The sequence below is a fragment of the Phyllobates terribilis genome, unplaced genomic scaffold (genome assembly GCF_046119375.1).
Source record: "Phyllobates terribilis strain yellow unplaced genomic scaffold, ASM4611937v1 Scaffold_1__5_contigs__length_1240528914, whole genome shotgun sequence".
In the NCBI taxonomy this organism is placed as follows: domain Eukaryota; kingdom Metazoa; phylum Chordata; class Amphibia; order Anura; family Dendrobatidae; genus Phyllobates; species Phyllobates terribilis.
The window spans coordinates 611,088,896-611,108,141 of NW_027362761.1; the positions used below are offsets into that span (position 1 = coordinate 611,088,896).

The 19,246-nt window shown below is 46.7% G+C and overlaps 1 protein-coding gene across 2 annotated transcripts in view; it reads right to left on the minus strand.

Annotated features, from left to right (window-relative positions):
- The window catches only part of LOC141272530 (uncharacterized), an 86,979-nt gene that overhangs the window by 39,225 nt on the left and 28,508 nt on the right, over nt 1-19,246 (minus strand). Inside the window, exons 1-3 of one of the 2 annotated variants that reach the window (XM_073683347.1) lie at nt 3,324-3,552; nt 2,822-3,004; nt 2,160-2,283 (exon numbers count right to left, since the gene is read on the minus strand). In XM_073683347.1, coding sequence (XP_073539448.1) covers nt 2,160-2,283; nt 2,822-3,004; nt 3,324-3,407 — 391 coding nt within the window. In that variant the 5' untranslated portion in view covers nt 3,408-3,552. Of the gene's footprint in view, nt 1-2,159; nt 2,284-2,821; nt 3,005-3,323; nt 3,553-13,465; nt 14,731-19,246 lie in introns of those variants that run through there. The other variant, XM_073683355.1, reaches the window with a different exon arrangement.

The following is a 19,246-nucleotide window of genomic DNA, read 5'->3' on the forward strand; positions in this document are numbered from 1 at the left end:
GTGGCTGTAATAAAGATACGTGACGGTTTCTGAGACTCAGACAAGCCTGGGACACAGACAGAACTGGTTGTGTTCTCTTGTCTCCGATCAATCAACTCCTTGATTTGATTAACAATGGCAAACGTGTGAACCCTTTTAAGTTTCTTCTAAAACTTTACATACAGGTTTGCACATCAAAACCAATAACAAGGTCACAAGAAGAGAAGCCCTCACACAGCGCCGATAACAGAAGATAAAGTGATGGGGTCTCAGAAAGGATTCTGAATATTTAACCAGTGAACTATATTGTAAAAAAAAAAAACACACAAGATTGGTGTCGCCATAACTGACCTGGAAAATCACAGTGAGGTCGTTCTTACCGCCCAATAACTGCGGAGAATCAAAACCCAAAAAATAAACGTGGAATTGTGTTTTTTTTTTTTTTTTTTTTTATTAATAGTTTTCACTTCATCTGTTTTTTTTCCTGTTTTTCAGCACATTGAATGGGAAAATACAGAATTCATTCTGCAAAAAACACCAGACCTCAAACATCTGTGAATGGGAAAATAAAAATGTTCTGGCTTATTGAAGAAGGGGAGGAAAAAAATGCAAAAATGGAAATTTGCTCCATTAGAATGAGGCTGAAACATTGATATTGACTCCTAGGACTGCAGCCTCCTATAGGTGGCGCTAGAGACCCCGTTCTCTGCATATGGGGAGAGGAAATTTGCATATCCTATTTCCCATGGGGCATTGCATGGTCTAGACGTCTCCATACTCAGAATTGCCGCCCTCCTCAGGGAGATCTCCCAGACGAAGGCTTCAGCTGATACGCGCGTCGGGGTGGGCGCCATCGCAGACCAGCTACATACCATCCACGTGTGAGTATGCTCATTTTGCCATCATGATAGCTCCAGCTCATGGATATGTTCGTTTTTCCACGCAACTCTAGCGTCCTTCTATCTAATGTATTTGGGGCCGTGCACGCTCTCAGGTTAATTGGGTGCTGTTCATGACGGTGTTCACATTTGTTCATATACTTTATTTACATATTCTACCTATATGGTAATAATTATAATAAACATCAATATTGTGAACGGTGTCAGGAGCTAGCACTATGGTGCTTAATCTGCATGGTATACCATATATATTTTTAAGATACATAAGTATTAACTGATATGTAGTATAAGCTTTTGAGCAAGGTATACATCAGTGCGTAGGAATTTTTTAAACGAACAATGTAACTTTGGCTTCACTATTGATACGACATATATATAATTGAGCATTTCCCACATATGGGTCTGCTGTGGCGCCCTCTTGCTTGTGTGTTGTTTTTATTCCAATTCTCGTTCACGTACACGTGTTATTTTGAACAAATAAAGTTTGTCTTTGTCATAAAGGACCTGTATTCGAAGTTTTTTCTATAGAGAGGAGTGCACGGTGATCCAACCTTCTCCTCCAGTGCGGAAAGTTCTGTGCTTCTCCGCCTGCAGAGCGAGTGGTGAATAGACGCGGGGGCCGGAGAACTGCTGGAGCCTCCATGTCAGGCTCTGGGGGGTGATCGGCTCCACCACGCTCCATCTTCATGTCAGGACTCGTGTTTCGGGGTCTGAGGGACGGTCCGGTGCTGATATTTATCCAGGACTTTGTGCTCAGTACGGAGAAAGTGATTTGTCACAAAGAAGAATGAACGGAGGAGACCAAGGAAGGTCACACAAGTGTCAGCCAAGAGGGAGGAGCCGGACGCCCGACCACGACTGATGACAACATTGAGCCGGCACCGATTCTGAGGGACGGACGAGCGACAGCGGATTAAGGGGAAAATCATCAGTAAATTAACCCCGACTCTGCTGAGTAATGATCCACGACAGACTCAGGTACCGAAAGATCTCACAGGAGAGAACGGACAGAAGCGCTGGGACATCTTCAGACAAAATGTGACCGATGCTCTAAGGAAGGTGAAAGATTCTGAAAGAAGCCGCCGAGGACGAACACTCAAGACTGATGGAGACGACAGCGGAGAAACCGCGACTCACAGATCAGAAGAGAATAATCAGGGAATGAAAGCTGTGAGAAAATGTAGAGAAAACCAGAGCAAGTCTGGAGAAAAATCATCTATTATAGGACGAGGCCGAGAGACGTCATCACATCCACCGGAGCCAACAAGAGTCTCCTCTCACCTGGTGATGTCCGAGGCCGGAGCTCCTCCATCATCACCTCCTGGTACCGATCCTGGTGTCCTTCTAGATACTCCCACTCCTCCATGGAGAGATAGACAGCGACGTCCTGACACCTTATAGGAACCTGACAACAACGACACCGTCATCACCCAGAATCCTCCAGTGCTGTCCTGTATAATGTCCCAGCAGCCACCTCTCCGCTCATCACCCAGAAACCTCCAGTGCTGTCCTGTATAATGTCCCAGCAGTCACCTCTCCGGTCATCACCCAGAATCCTCCAGCGCCGTCCTGTATAATGTCCCAGCAGTCACCTCTCCGCTCATCACCCAGAATCCTCCAGTGCTGTCCTGTATAATGTCCCAGCAGTCACCTCTCCACTCATCACCCAGAATCCTCCAGTGCTGTCCTGTATAATGTCCCAGCAGTCGCCTCTCTGCTCATCACCCAGAATTCTCCAGTGCTGTCCTGTATAATGTCCCAGCAGTCACCTCTCCAGTCATCACCCAGAATCCTCCAGTGCTGTCCTGTATAATGTCCCAGCAGTCACCTCTCCGCTCATCACCCAGAATCCTCCAGTGCCGTCCTGTATGTCCCAGCAGTCACCTCTCCGCTCATCACCCAGAATCCTCCAGTGCTGTCCTGTATAATGTCCCAGCAGTCACCTCTCCGCTCAGCAGCTCAATCATCTTGTTGCTGAGCTCTAGGATCTTCTTCCTCTTCCTCTCATGTATCGGGGGGTGCGGGGGAGGCTCTGTGATGGGGCCCGGGCTCCGCCCTCCTGACTCCTGGAGATGGATGATGGGAGTCACACCCTCCCCCGGTGTCTTCCTCACTATTGTGTAATCCTGTGTATGGAGAGAGACACTTAGGGAGAAGAATTCCTTCCCGACTCCAGATCTGACAATCAGTAGAAATCCCGGGATCAATAACCGTCTCCAGTAATCTGGGGCCATAACCTGGAATATTATTACACTCAGGACAGACATCCAGGCCCCTCTACAGCTCTTATAGGGAATCCCCATGACAACTCCTCCTGGCAGAGAGCTGCACACAATCACTGCTCTTACAGTAAAGAATCCTTCTCTTCCTCTCCTGGATTTCCTCTTCCCGATGTCGGACTTGTTACATAACACAATAAAGCTGATAGAAATGTAGAGGAGTTACCTCTCCGCTCAGCAGGGAGATGATCTCCAGGGTGAAGTGTAATAATCTTCTGGTGGTCTGGTCCTCGTCCATCCTCGGGGTCATTCAGGAGAAGGAGGGATGAACACTGGATCAGCTGGAGGGATCTCGTCCTGCCGGCTGATAACAGAGAGCAAGAGCTGCACACAACCAGGACGGAGCTGCAGCACTGAGAGCGGGAGGACCTGTGGTGACGTCACCGCCATGTGATCAGGGGGCGGAGCTCAGGAGTGAAGATGTGAAGTAACTGTGGTGACGTCACCACCATGTGATCAGGGGGCGGAGCTCAGGAGAGAAGTGAAGGACCTGTGATAATGATGACGTCACCACAGCTCCTCCCCCTCAGTGCTGCAGACGCTTCATACTTCTCCTGGATCTCTCTTCTCTCTGTTATCAGCCATTATACAGAGACCTGCGCCCAGGAGACATTATATACAGAGCAGAGAACATTCCCCGCAGATTATATTCCTGGAGACAGAACAGGATCTGTGTGACGTCAGCACTGAGGGGATACAGGCAGATGCTCCTTAGCCCCCCTCCCCAGCACATATAGGGGCCACACACATTTTCTGTCTGGTGGGATAAGACACCATTAGATAAAGTGATAAATCACTGCTCTTCCTGTACCTGGTGCTCAGGGTCCTCCAGTGAATGAAGAGTTTCCATAGCAACGTTTCGGGGGTCTCGACCTTCATCAGGACTCTGCAATAATAACATCAGAAGAAACCGATAAATACAAATATAAGAGATGACGTTACCGTCAGGCGAAACTCTGATGCCGCAGAAATCTATTTGTGAGGTCGAAATATAAAGAGAAGTTTGATTGCTGGAGGTGAGAAAGCTGCAGTAAGCGGCCGTAGGAAGACGCTTCATGGCAGAAGAAAGACGAAGCCTCTCTCCAGTCATCGGGAAAGAGCTCAGTGCCAGGACTCTGGGGGTGACCCTGCCCCCAACCCAGCAGCCACCGCGGGGACCCCAGCGCTGACTCACGCCTCACGTCTTCTGACGTCGGCACTGGGGTCACGTGATGCCTGTGAGCGACCACCGATAGCGCCCCTCACAGGCAGCATCAACAGCAGAAGGTATTTACAAAAAGTCTTAGGGACCTGGGGGGGGATACATGGGGGGGTCATCTAAAGTACCGCACAACCCCTTTAATATTTGAATTGACCATCACCGAGATATTTAAACCGTTCCACCACTTGTATCTGAGCTGGTGCAATTGTTTCCATATCTGGGAGATGGTCCAGTGCTAATAGGACTTATCCCAATAGATTGTCAGGCCTGATCTCTGACCAAACTCCTTTATATCTGTCGTTATTGGGCCAATAGACGCCTCTATATCGCCCTCATACAGCAGCATGTCATCGGCACCTTTCCATTATGTTATTACACTTAAAATCAATGAAGTCCTTCGAATCCCTCAGTTGACATGCCAGTGGCTCAATTACTAATGCAAATAGGAGAGGTGAGAGCGGGCGCCCCTGTCATGCACCCCCACCCAAATCAAACGGCCTGGACCATCGACCATTTACTCTCAGTATAGCGGACGCTGAACCATAGAGAATTTTGATCCAATTTAGAACTTATGACCAAATCACATTTTGCTTCATACTTTCCATAAATATATTATACACCTACAAGAATCCAGAAGTCTAAAGACATAAAAATCTATCACAATCTTTAATCATTCTTATAAAAAATATTTAAAAACAACATAAAGGGGGAAATAGAAGCAGAAAACACCAAACCAGGCAATGAGAGATGATAAATATATCTACAGAAGGGTATAGAAAGCCCCCTGACACAAGATACAAAGGGGCTAGAAATAAATATATAAGACAGTATCTACAATCAGCGCAGCAAATATTTCATCTAGCACATCATTTATTAAATACATAGACCACACATTCTCTCAAATGGCAAAATGAGGTATATACATATATATATATATATCTATATATACACATATACTCAATAATCTATAGTGCTGCGTTATCCCTCAAGTACAAGCCTCACTATCTAAATAACTTGAAAAAGTGAATAACAGCCATAGTCACTAATACTATAAAACTAAAGTGCCAATAGTGCAGAGAATATCGAGTATGCAAAAAAGTGCAAAGTAGCAAATGTGCAAATAGTGTAAAATAACAACAGTAATGAAATCCTATTTTAATAGAATGCATATAGCAAAGTTCCAGATAGAATAAGTAAAGAGGCTAAGATGATGAGTAGCAGAGGGTGCGACCTTTTATTTGGTATTTACGGCACTGGCCCCGACGCGCGTTTCGCGGTTAGCTTCTTCCAAGGGGGAGGGTTTTCCATAAATAATTGCCTTTTCGATAGGCAATCTCTTCATGTGCCTGCATGTGTCACTGTGACTTAGTTAACATCATTTTGATCAAAATAATGCAAAAGCCATCCCCCCTCGTCACGGCGACCCTTATGGGACAGTCCTAACTCTAGTATTAAAAACCTTACCGTTTGTCAAGTGACATACATGTGGATAAGGGCTGAGAGACTGAACCACTAATAAACACAGAGACATGGAATCAAGATGAAATAGACTTTCCAGCTCAGGCAAAAGGTGGCAACACCCTTATATGCTGATCACATTAGACTGAAAAAAACCTGAAGGTCTGAACTGAAATGTAAACTGGTGTGCATGCAGCATGTAAGAGCACGTTCACACATGGCCACTAAACAGAAAAAAACAAAAAGTCTATCCCATCTTGCTTCCATGTCTCTGTGTCCATTAGTGGTTCAGTCTCTCAGTCCTTATCCACATGTATGTCACTTGACAAACGGTAAGGTTTTTAATACTAGAGTTAGGACTGTCCCATAAGGGTCGCCTTGACGAGGTTGGATGGCTTTCACATTATTTTGATCAAAATTATGTTAACTAAGTACCCTTTATTATTTTCATGCACTATTGCGGTTTATTTATTTATTGCTGGGTATTTGTGTATTGTGTTTCTGTCTTTGTTTTTTTTCTGTTTAGTGGCCAGGTGTGAACATGTTGCATGCACACCAGTTTACATTCCCGTTAAGACCTTCAGGTTTTTTTTCTCTCTAGAACCTAGCAGTTACCTTCAGTTTTTGCTGCTGATTCACACATTTTGCTTGATGTTTAAAAACCCTCGGTGTCTCCAGAGAGTCACCGGTGATAGCTCTATTTTCCTCCGTCCAGGCCTGGAGTACTAGTAGTCGGCTAGTTTCTTCTTGGAGTTCCCTTGGAGGATAGTTGGAGTGATCTCTCTGGTGTCATCTCAAGCTAAGTGTTTCCCTTGTCTGTCTACCTGTTTGTGTTTACTTGCAGTGGGGGTTGACTAGTGCTCACCCCGTCCCCTCCCTACCTTGGTCCTATCAGGGATTACGTATTCTGCTCGGCGATAGGTGCGGAACCTATGTAGGGATGTTAGGGGAGTCAGTGTGTTGTCACATCTGCCTAGGGGTCTTCACTCTCCCTTTCCCAGTGTTTGGGCTCCCTCCCCCTTCTTCCCATTGTTGTGCAGTTGGCCTTTCCCTCACCTCACGTGACATATGCCTTCTCTACTTTTAATAAACATTCACATTTATGTTTCTCATTTTCCTTGCAGTTTCCTTGGAGCTTTTAGAGTCTCTGGAATATATCCCCCTTTTAACTAACAATACAAACATAATATAACATATGACAAAACCTATACCTCCAAACCAGTGGAGGGTAGGGCTATTAATTAGCCTGAGTTTAGCACCCATAGATTGTTTTATCTTTTTATCGTTTTGGGTATATAAAAAAAAAAAGCTTTTAAAACTCGTCTCCAGAGCTTATTCACCCTCATACTTGTGGAGTACAACCATCAGGCTCCTCTCGTCAGTTCCTGGATCACTTTGCCACCTGGCTTCCTCACTTTCTATCCTGTGACATGTCCACTCTCATGATGGGAGACTTTAATATACCTATGGATGATCCCCTCTCCCAATCTGCCTCTCATCTACCGTCTCTAACCTCCTCATTCAGTCTCTCACAGTTTACTAACTCTGCTATGCAAGAAGACTCTTGACTTGGTCTTCTCCTGCCTCTGCTCAGTGCATGATTTTACCAAGTCCCCTGTCCCGCTCTCAGATCACAACCTTCTTTCCTACTCTGTCAAGAACTGTCTCCTCACCCAGGACACCCCCACTGACTGCACTTATAGGAATATACGTACCAAGGTGCGCTGAGCGTCAGTGGAGAAAATCGCTTTTAGCAGAGGATTTCATCCACTATAAGTTGATGCTCAAAACCTATAACTGCCCTTCATATGGCCAAACAATCCTACTTCACCCCCCTCATCACTTCACTAGCTAACAATCCTGCTGGATCTCTTTTGACTTCCCTACGTGCCTTATCACATGACCCGCTTGCGCTCCATGCGGTTCACGTTGCACTGGCCGGGAAGTCCCTTTGGTTACTAAGAGACAGAGCAGACGCACAATGCGCCGACATACCAATGTGTGACCATTTCCCATGCGACGTGGCACTTTTCTATTGGCGGATGGGTATTTAAATAGATTGCGGTCCCTGTGGTTAGACACGCCCCCGGAAGAAGCGAAACGGCGTCAGGGTGGTTGGAGACACAGAGCACAGTGTATTATCATGGCAGCATTCACATGTAAGTACGTCTGCTTATTCTGGTACTGTCCATCTTTTGCTGCCTGGGGCATCACCACTATGTTTGAGCCATAATGTACTGTTATGGATACGGGTGGTGGAACCTCTGTGCTGTGATGCAAGGAGGGACCAGAAAGGCGTAACTAAGTGCCTACCCGGACCGACCCTGGCCACACGGCGGCTTAGTCGACTCCGTGAACCAAGGAGGGACCGGGAGGGTGAACCAGGTGCCACTCTGGGACCGACCTTGTGTGAGAGCAGGCGACTCACACGGGACTGATAGCTGAAGCTGACAGGCACAGCAGATGAGCACGGCTGGTAGACAGGCAGGTGATGCGGGTAGGCAAGCAGGCGGGCATGGCAGGTAGACAGGCAGGCGGACACGGCTGATAGACAGGCGGGCACGGCTGATAGGCAGGCGGGCACGGCTGATAGACAGGCTGGCGGGCACGGCTGATAGACAGGCTGGCGGGCTTGGCTGATAGACAGGCTGGCGGGCACGGCAGATAGACAGGCTGGCGGGCACGGCAGATAGACAGGCTGGCGGGCACTGGAACCTGAGGGCTGAGGAGAGTGTTAGCACACAAACAACAGCCTTGCACAGGCACCTCCATTTTGGAGGAGGTGCCTTATATAGGAGCAGTCCTCCGGTCATTGGCCGAGGACTTTTTAGGACGGCGTGCGCTGCCCCTTTAAGAGGGAGGAAGCGCACGCGCGCGCCCTAAGTACAGTGCCCAGTGAACAGTGCATGGTACGGCTGATAGACAGGCTGGCGGGCACGGCTGATGGACAGGCTGGTGGGCACGGCTGATGGACAGGCTGGTGGGCGCGGCTGATGGACAGACTGGCAGGCACGGCTGATGGACAGACTGGTGGGCATGGCTGATAGACAGGCAGGCGAGCAGACGGACACTGGAACCTGAGGGCTGACACTGGAACCTGAGGGCTGAGGAGAGTGTTAGTACACAAACAACCTTGCACAGGCACCTCCATATTGGAGGAGGTGCTTTAAATAGGGGCAGTCCTCCGGCCATTGGCCGGGGACTCTTTAGGATGGCGCGTGCGGCCCCTTTAAGAGGGAGGGAGCGCGCGCCCTAAGCACAGTGCCCGGGAAGCTGCGCACGGTGCGCGCCACAGCAGCAGAAGAGCAGCAAGACGCCGGACTGGGACCACGACGGTGAGGGGAACGACGTCTCTGCCCGGCAGGAGGCAGAGACGCCGATGCTACAGGGAGCAGTCTGGGAGGAGAAATGAGGAATGAAGAGGCGGTAATAGTTAGCGAATCCCAGAAACCGCTGAATGGCCTTCAACCCCTTAGGTCGAGGCCATTTCAAGACGGTAGACACCTTCTCGGGATCCATCTGGAGTCCGGTCTCAGAGATGATATACCCCAAGAACGGTAGGGAGGTCTGCTCAAAGAGGCATTTTTCGTACTTAGCATACAGGCGATTCTTCCGGAGCTGCAGTAGTACCTGAAAAACATCCCTCCGGTGAGAGGGCAGATCAGGGGAGAACACCAAGATATCGTCCAGGTACACCACCATGCAGGAATACAGGAGATCTCGGAAGATGTCGTTTGCTAACTCCTGGAAGACGGCTGGAGCATTACAGAGACCGAAGGGCATCACACGGTATTTGTACTGACCATCCCGAGTGTTGAATGCAGTCTTCCACTCGTCTCCCTGGCGAATCCAGACCAGATTGTACGCCCTACGAAGATCGAGCTTAGTGAAGATCTTCGCGTCTTTTAGGCGGTCAAACAGCTCTGAGATGAAAGGCAGGGGGTACATATTTTTGATGGTAATCTGGTTTAGGCCCCTATAGTCGATACATGGACGAAGAGAGTCATCTTTCTTTTTGACGAAGAAGAATCCTGCTCCAGCCGTAGAGGTGGATTTCTGGATAAATCCCCTAGCAAGATTCTCTTCTATGTATTCAGATATAGCACGGGTCTCGGGTGAAGCACCAGGTATTAGGTCGATGGGGCAATCATGAGGTGGTAGTGTCTCTACCTCCTTTTTATAAAAGACGTCCGCATATGACCAGTAGGGTGCCAGCAGACCAGGTAGGTTAGCTGGAGTAGACGGAGGTCGAGCAGGACGAACCGGAACCAGAAAGGACCTATGACATTCCTGACCCCAACAGAGCACCTCACCCGAGCTCCAATTCAGGACAGGCTCATGTCTCTGTAACCAAGGTAGGCCAAGCAAGAGGGGATGAGAGAGACCGGACAGCAAGTAAAAGGAGATCCTCTCCGAATGTAGCATTCCCACCTGAAGAGCTCAGTGACAAACAAGATGGTCTCAGAGAGAAGCTTTCCATCCACAGAGGAAACCGCTAAAGGATCAGCCAGACGTATGGTAGGAATCTGATAACGCTCCACAACGGCCTGTTGAATGAGATTCCCAGCGGCTCCAGAATCCAGATAGGCAGTCTCGAAGAAGCAAGTCTCATCACTGGTAATTGAAACAGACAGAGCGGAGAGGAAGAACTTTTGCCTAGGACGACCTCTCAGAGTGGTCCTAGACACTGAAGTTTCCCGGTCTCACCGGACAGGAGCGGATTTGATGCTCTATACTGCCACAGTAGAAGCAACTCCCTCGGCGCGGCGGATCTCCTGACGAGACTTGACCATGTGAACTTGGTCTATTTGCATACACTCTGGAGAAGACACCGGAAGGGATGCTGGTTGCAAGACTGGCCTTTTCTTACGGGTCACCTCCTTAGAATACTCCTGGAAACGGATGTCGATCCGTGTAGCTAATGACACCAAGTCGTCCAGAGAGGGAGGTATGTCACGACCGGCTAGCTCATCCTTGATCCTTCCAGAAAGGCCCTTCCAAAAGCTGGACACCAGAGCCCCATTGTTCCAGGCAAGTTCCGATGCGAGGGTGCGGAAACGCACGGCATACTGTCCCACAGAGAGACTCCCTTGGCAGAGTCGGAGAAAAGAGGAGGTAGTCGAAGCACACAAACAACAACCTTGAACAGGCACCTCCATTTTGGAGGAGGTGCCTTATAAAGGAGCAGTCCTCCGGCCATTGGCCGGGAACTTTTTATGACTGCGCGCGTGGCCCCTTTAAGAGGGAGGAAGCGCAAGCGCGCTCCTTTTAAGAGGGAGGAAGCGCACACACGCCCTAAGTACAGTGCCCAGGGAACAGTGCGTGGTGTGCGCATCCCGGGCGGATGCAGCAGGAGAGCCGGAGGACGCCGGACCGGGACCACGGCGGTGAGAGGATTGGCATCTCTGCCCTGCAGGAGGCAGAGACGCCGACGCTACATGTACCATATATAGTCATAAATAGCGTTTAGGCTATACTTTTTACTAGTACTTCTACTGGACTTTGCGTTATTGCAGCATATATAGTCCTTTGAACTTAAATGTTTTTCTATTGTTGCATATTATTGCACTTAAATAGGCACCGGGCCTTTATATAGTATGCTTTTAGTATTTGGCATATATTTGTCTGAGTAATCCTATAGATATGTCCATCAGGCTGATTTGGACTTTCTGATTTATGACCTGCGTTCTGAAGGCTCTTTGCCCTGTATTTCTTTTATCTATTGTATGTATTGATTCAAATAAAAAATATATTTTTTAATAATTTAGCTTGTATCTCTTTGTATCCTGTGACATATTTGATTTTCTGTCTTGGATAATGGTTGTTGATCGATATCGATTGCAGCATTTAGCGGGTTAAACTGCCGGGAGCGGAGCCCAGGTGTCAGATGTCATATCAGCTGAACATCCGGCGGCAATGGCGCGTGCACAACCACTGTGCGCGCAAAATCCCCTGCATGTATCTATACGTCAAAGGTTGGTAAGTACTGACCAACCTGGACGTATGGCTACATCCAAGGTCGTGGAGAGGTTAATGAGAGCCTGAATCTTTTTATTAACTGGAAATGTGTCTTTTTTTCTGCTCTAAGACACCAAAAATGATATCTTGTATTGATTTGGGGGTCTTAGCATCTTAGCCCACGGTAGCTCTCAAAGCCTTAATCAACCTGTGTCCTTTATAGGAAAGCACGGCCTACCAGTATCGCCATCAGAGGATGAAGAATCCGATCCACATTCACCTTCCAACTTTATAGATTCATCTGAATCAGTTGATACATTTTTGGACCTTTTCCTTCCCTTTTGATCATCTTCCTTATGAATAAGGGTCTTAAAGGAATCCTTAGCTTCTGTCCTGATCACAGATCTAAGCCATGGTGAAGATGGGGGATTCTTCACATGTGGTTTTCTGTATACAATCTGTACAGAGTCTTTTCTGCCACAAGTCAGGTAACTTATCCCTACCAAGTGCACACATTATACTTAAGTTTTGCGCTACATTTCTTAGGCCTTTCCTAGTAATTAAAGACAAGAAAAAGGGACCTAATTACCATGGTGAACTTTCATGAAGATGACTCACCATCCTAATGTTTAATAATGGTACCAGATTTACAGGCTGGATCAAATCACATGATTATTCTCCTCTGGAGATGGTGGATTCACGACCCACTCTTATTCTCTGGCTCATATTACTGTCATTTCTGCCACTCGTGAGACTGCAGCTGCCGTGTTCACTCTGATGGCGCTGCCGTTGCAGATCCTCCGTATCACCAAGGGAAGGAGAGCCGGAGCAAACCCACTTCAAACTTCATTTTACATGAGGGACCAGCCAAAGCAACATTTTCCCCCATCCATAACTCCTCTGGACCCCACGGCAGAGCAATCCAACACTTCCAACTCATATGTCTCCAACACTCTCGTCATCGGGGCGCGTCAATCCAAACGCATGTGCAGATGTGGGACGACAAGGCGGCTCTGGTGCTCGCATCCACACGAGCCCCTCCTGGACGATAGAAGGTACTTCCAGGACCCAACACCGGCGCTTCAGACAAGCAGCTGTTCTTCAGGCAACTGGGCAAGGCCTGGGTACGTTTCTTCCTTGACTTTGCGCTACTGATTCTTCAGCTTCATGTTCCCTCAAGGACAGGAAACCAACTGATGCGGGGGAGAGGTGCTGCCATTTCATTCAATAGGTTTTTTGTCCTTGAGGGGTGGATACCCTCATGTCGCGCTGGTCATGGGGGACAGGAAAATTTTAGAAATTGTTAGTGTTCAGTTAGATATTAAGTAAGATTTTAATTATCAATGGGGGTGTACTCATTTATGCTGACCACTGTTTATTAAAATTAATAAAAACACAGTGAACATAATTACAGATTCTTTCCTGTATGACTTCTCTCATGTTCAACAAAATTTGATTTCTTTACAAATGATTTCCCACATAGTGAACATGAATACGGCTTCTCTCCTGTGTGAATTCTGATTTCTAATAAGACTCCCTTTATCTGTAAAGCATTTCCCACATTCTGAACATGAAAACGACTTCTCCCCAGTGTGACTTCTCTCGTGTGTCTCAAGACCTGATTTAGCTGTAAAGCATTTCTCCCAGAGTTAACATGAATACGGCTTTTCTCCTGTGTCCCCTGTGTGAATTCTCTGATGTTTATTAAGTTGTGATTTCTGTGTAAAGCATTTTCCACATTGTAAACATGAAAATGGTTTCTCCCCGGTGTGAATTCTTTGATGTGCAACAAGATTTCGTTTATTTCCAAAACATTTCCCACATTCTGAACATGAATACGGCTTCTCTCCTGTGTGAATTCTCTGATGTGTAATAAGACTCCCTTTATCTGTAAAGCATTTCCCACATTCTGAACATGAATACGGCTTCTCCCCAGTGTGACTTCTCTCGTGTTTCTCAAGACTTGATTTAGCTGTAAAGCATTTCTCACAGAACGAACATGAATACGGCTTCTCTCCTGTGTGAATTCTCTGATGTATATTAAGTTGTGATTTCACTGTAAAGCATTTCCCACATTCTGAACATGAGTACGGCTTCTCTCCTGTGTGAGTTCTCCTATGTTTAAGAAGATGTGATTTATGTGTAAAACATTTTCCACATTCTGAACATGAATACGGCTTTTCCCCAGTGTGACTTCTCTTGTGTGTCTTAAGACTTGATTTAGCTGTAAAGCATTTCTCACAGAACGAACATGAATACGGCTTTTCTCCTGTGTGAATTCTCTGATGTGTATTAAGTTGTGATTTCACTGTAAAGCATTTCCCACATTCTGAACATGAATACGGCTCCTCTCCTGTGTGAGTTCTCCTATGTTTAAGAAGATGTGATTTCTCTATAAAGCATTTTCCACATTGTAAACATGAAAACTGTTTCTCCCCGGTGTGACTTCTTTGATGTACAACAAGATTACATTTATATCTAAAACATTTCCCACATTCTGAACATGAATACGGCTTCTCTACTGTATGAATTCTCTGATGTCTAATGAGACTCCATTTATCTGTAAAGCATTTCCCACATTCTGAACATGAATATGGAGTCTCTCCTGTATGAATTTTCTGATGTTTAATAAGATTCGCTTTATATGTAAAGCATTTCCCACATTCTGAACAGGAGTATGGGTTTTCTCCTTTGTGTTTTCTTTGTGTCTGAGCTGAGCTTTTAGTAAATTGCTTGTCACACTGAAATCTTGAATCCACTTTGTCACCTGGAATTGTGGTAACAATGTGAGATTGCTCAGGAGAGGGCTCCTCATGATCAGGAGGATTATAAGAAGGTGAAGTGCTGTGAAGTCCAGGAAGTGCAGGAAGGGTGATGAGGTTTCCTCCATTAGAGTGCTTCATGATATTTTCTTCTTTACAATTTAGTGATGAACCGTTATTCTCACAAGGATTTCCTATAAGGAGGAAAGATAGATTACATGTGATTTTTTCAACAACACAAAAGAGATTTCTAAATGTATTTTCTGGATCTCACAATGAAGACCCACGTCAGTGAAAGTACAGGTAATAAGGAAGACAACTGTCAAGGTAAAATATATATATTATAGAAAATCAATTAGTTTATTTTAATAGATTACCCAATCAGTGTGAATTAATATAGAGATGATGGAATAATCTATGTGTATGTATGTATGTAAATGTGTATATGCACATGGATTATGTTAATAGTTAATGAATATATAACTAACAGTTTCTATTCTTATTGTAACCATGAACAACTAAATGATTTCCTGGGAATGACGTATGCATGTGCACGGCTGATAACAGAGAGATTCATGTCGAGTTGGCAAAGATGGCGCTGAGAGACGACTTCACCCCTCCCATCAGAATTCCTAAGGCATTACTGAGGCCAAGAGATACATGGATGAGCAAATTGCAGTGTGCTGAGTTATCAGAAAGAGCAATGAATTTTACTAATCCCACCTAGGAGTTGAATACTATATAACCCCATGTCTACGTAATAAAGTATGCCATTTTGCGTGGTTCAGTCTCTGAGTGAAGTTTTTCAACCAGATCAGCAAATCTGGTTAATTAGCTTCTTTGCATGAACTCGGATATCTTTAATTTGGAGGAGAGCAGTTACCTGGTGTATCTTAAATTGGTGAAACCTCCACACAACTACATGCCATAACATTAACACAATGACGGGTAAAGTGAATAACACTTATAAACTGGTGACATTGGCACAAATCAGGGGTGGCAGAGATTAGACAGCAAATAAGACAGTTCTTAAAGGGAACCTGTCATCAGGATTTACCCCTTAGGCCATGTGCACACGTAGCGTTTTTGTAGCATTTTTGCGGCCGCGAAAACGCTTGTAAAACTGTCTGCCATGCAAAGCAATGTGAATTTGCATGTGCTGTGCACATGATGCGCTAATTAGCGCGCCGAATTCGCATTGCGTTGACCATTTCTACCGCGATTACGCCGCAAATTCGCGGCCATTGCGGAACATTGAAACACAGCAAACCCGCAGGTATATGTGGATTTGCTGCGTTTCAATTAAATTCAATGGCCGCGAATTTGCAGCGTAATCGCAGTGCGTGTGGTACCCAGGATGAAGAGGAGACTACAACTACCCCTCATCCCGGCTACCACGCGGTAAAAAAAATAAAGTTAAAAATAAACAAAACCTGTATACTCACCTCTCCGGTCTTCTCCCGGCCGCGTTCGCTCTCCTGGGCATTCCGCGGTGTACTGTTAGGACCTGCGGTGACATCATTTAGTCAGCTGATGGTCATGCGACCGCTGACGTCAGCGGTCAGGTGATGGTAGCGTGACCATCAGCTGACTAAATGACGTCACTGCAGGTCCTGCAAGTACACCGCGGGACACCGAGGAGCGAGGATCGTCGCTGGGCGAAGACCAGAGAGGTGAGTATACAGGTTTTTTTTATTTTTAACTTTTTAATTCTTTTTTTTTTTTTTTAACTATTGATGTTGCATTTAAAGCATCTAAGTTGGTCACACAATATAAATCCATGCCAGTTGCATGGATTTATATTGTGTGACCAACTTGTCAAGCACTTTTCCAAGTGATGCTAAAATCGCTTGGAAAAGTGCTTGAAAAAACATGTGATAACGCTGCAAAAACACTTCTCTCTGGCAAAAAAAACGCATGTAAATCTGCTACATGGCCACATAGCCTTAATGTACCACCAATGCCATGTCACTCTCTCAAGCCTCCTATCTCACCCTTAAGGCCCCGTCACACTAAGCGATGCAGCAGCGATCCTGACAACGATACGATCTGTCAGGGATCGTTGCTGCATCGCTAATACATCGCTGGTGAGCTGTCAAACAGGCAGGCTCACCAGAGATCAGGGGAGCAGCGATATCGTGGAAAGAATCGTTCCACGATGTCCTGCTCCCGTTACCAGCCTGCTGCAAGCAGGAGCAGGCTGGTAACTATGGTAAACATCGGGTTACTAAGTGCGCGTGTGCCCCTAGTAACCCGCTGTTTACCATGGATACCACTCTGTTACGGTGCGCGGGAACCTCCGCGCACCGTAGCAGAGTGGTATCCATGGTAAACAGCGGGTTACTAAGTGCGCGCGTGCCCCTAGTAACCCGATGTTTACCATAGTTACCAGCCAGATCGTTGGTCCCGCTGGTCACACACAGCGATGTGTGCTGGCCAGCGGGAGGCCAACGACCAAAAAATGATCCAGGACACTTTGCAACGATCAGCGACCTCACAGCAGGGGCCTGATCGTTGCAAAGTGTCACACATAGCGACATCGCTGGTGAGGTCGCTGGTGAGTCACCAAAACCGTGACTCAGCAGCGATATCGATAGCGATATCGCTATGTGAGACGGGGGCTTTAGTGTAGAAAAGTGTCCACGCAATTAACAATGGAGTTTTAATCTTTCATTACTGCATGTAAATGAGATTGAGGAGTCACACAGGCGGCCACCGTCATAATGTCCTCAGTATGACTAAGGGTATGATGGGAAATCTTAGAAGGAGACTGGAATAGCACTGAAGGCACATTAAGGGGTATAAATCCTAATTACAGGCCCCAAAGGGGGACACTGACTGTGAAGGGACCCTCTGCAGGACTTATATCTGGGCCCACCCTCCTCACCAAGCTGTGCGTTTTACTATCAGAACAGACACCACTTAAAAAAATAATTAACTATATATTAAAGCATATACTGACCAGAGAGACACCGGGGAGTCCTTCTCCCAATGTCTGAGAAGGAAAATCTACAGAGGTAGAAAGTGGAACGATCCCAGTATGTGAGCAACCTGTAGTGCAAATGGGCCTCCCTACCCCCCTGGAAACTCCCTACCCTCCCTTCCCCCAAAGCCTCCCCACCCCCCCCCTTTCTTATCCCTTCCGGAGCCTCCCTACCCCCCTTCCCCCGAAGCCTCCCCACCCCCCCTCCCTTATCCCTTCTGGAGCCTTCCTTACCCCCCCCCCCCTTCTCCCAAAGCCTCCCCACCCCCCCTCCCTTATCCCTTCTGGAGCCTCCCTACCCCCCCATCTCCCGAAGCCTCCCCACCCCCCCTCCCTTATCCCTTAGAGTAGAAGCTTTAATTTGTGGCATTGTGGATCACAATTGAGGGGAGCACTTATATTGGGGTTTCCATCTAAATCTACAAAATACATGATTCAGATGAAACCCCCCGAGGGATCCATTCACTATAATGAGGCAGTTACTCTGGACTTCGTCTGGCCTCTATTCAGCGGTGTCCTTCTTTTCAGAAATGCACAAAACTGTGGCTGACAGCACTTTTATGCACGCCAGAAATGAAGGACACTGCTGGATCACAGGCCAGGCGGCGTCCACAGTGCCTCCATCTGCCTCATTACAGGGAATCTTCCGCCGGGGGTTCCGTCTGAATCACGTATTTCACAGAAACCCCGGTGTACGTGCTCAGCGCAGAGAGCAGCATAAATGTGAGCCGAGCCTTACTGTGATCTTTGGGAGGCACAAAGAACCAATCAACAGCAGGTGAAGAATTGGTTTTATTTTTTACGTTGCTCCTCATGCGGTATAAGTGATCAGACGACTTTATTCTTCGGGTCGGTGCGTTTACAGTGATACCAGATTTATATCGTGTTTTTATGATTGACAGATGTCACACACAAATACTTTTTTTTTTTTTTTTTTGCATCGCTTTATTCTGAGAGCTATAAGTTTTTTATTTTTCCACTGATGGAGCTGGATGGCGGCTTGTTTTTTTGCAGGATAAAATGCTGTTTTGAGCGATACCACTTTTATTTACATTCGACTTTTTGATCGCGTTTTATTCCACTTCTTTTTCAGATTGACAGAGTCCGGGGAACACAGGCATGGGTCCTCTTCCCGTGCTGCTCAGCTGTCACTACAGAACGGTCACTGTGAGCCTAAACACAGTGACAGTTTTAATCCATGATGGACATAGCATGTGATGGTGTGGAAACTGACACCCACTCATGACCTGCTATGTCCATCATTCGTCATAAAGGGGTTAAGAGATTAATATGATACAATTTGTTTATAAAACATTTCCCACGTAACCTGACCCTAACACTAGAGGGTGCCCTAGCTCGCCCTATTCCCCGGGATACCTCTGAAGGTGAGGATGCTGAGGCCTCCACCCTCGCCCTAACTCCAGCGTTAGCCCTCCGTCTGTTCTTCTCCCCCACCCGGGGAAGAGGGGCGCTACTGTGCACTGTCGTACACCAACCTGACAAACAGGGCTGCACAGACAGGGATAAACAGAAAACTCCAGGCACACAAAATATCCTCTCACATATAACGGAGGGAAACACCGGGGTGTGAAGGTAGGGGGATAAACAAAATGGAGAAGGATAAGGAATAACCAAACACACAAACCAGACAACAGTCACAAGTTATTCCTCCAACACTCCTTGTCAGAGAACTCCTCACTCTCCTTAGCCATGCAGCAAAAGCTAGG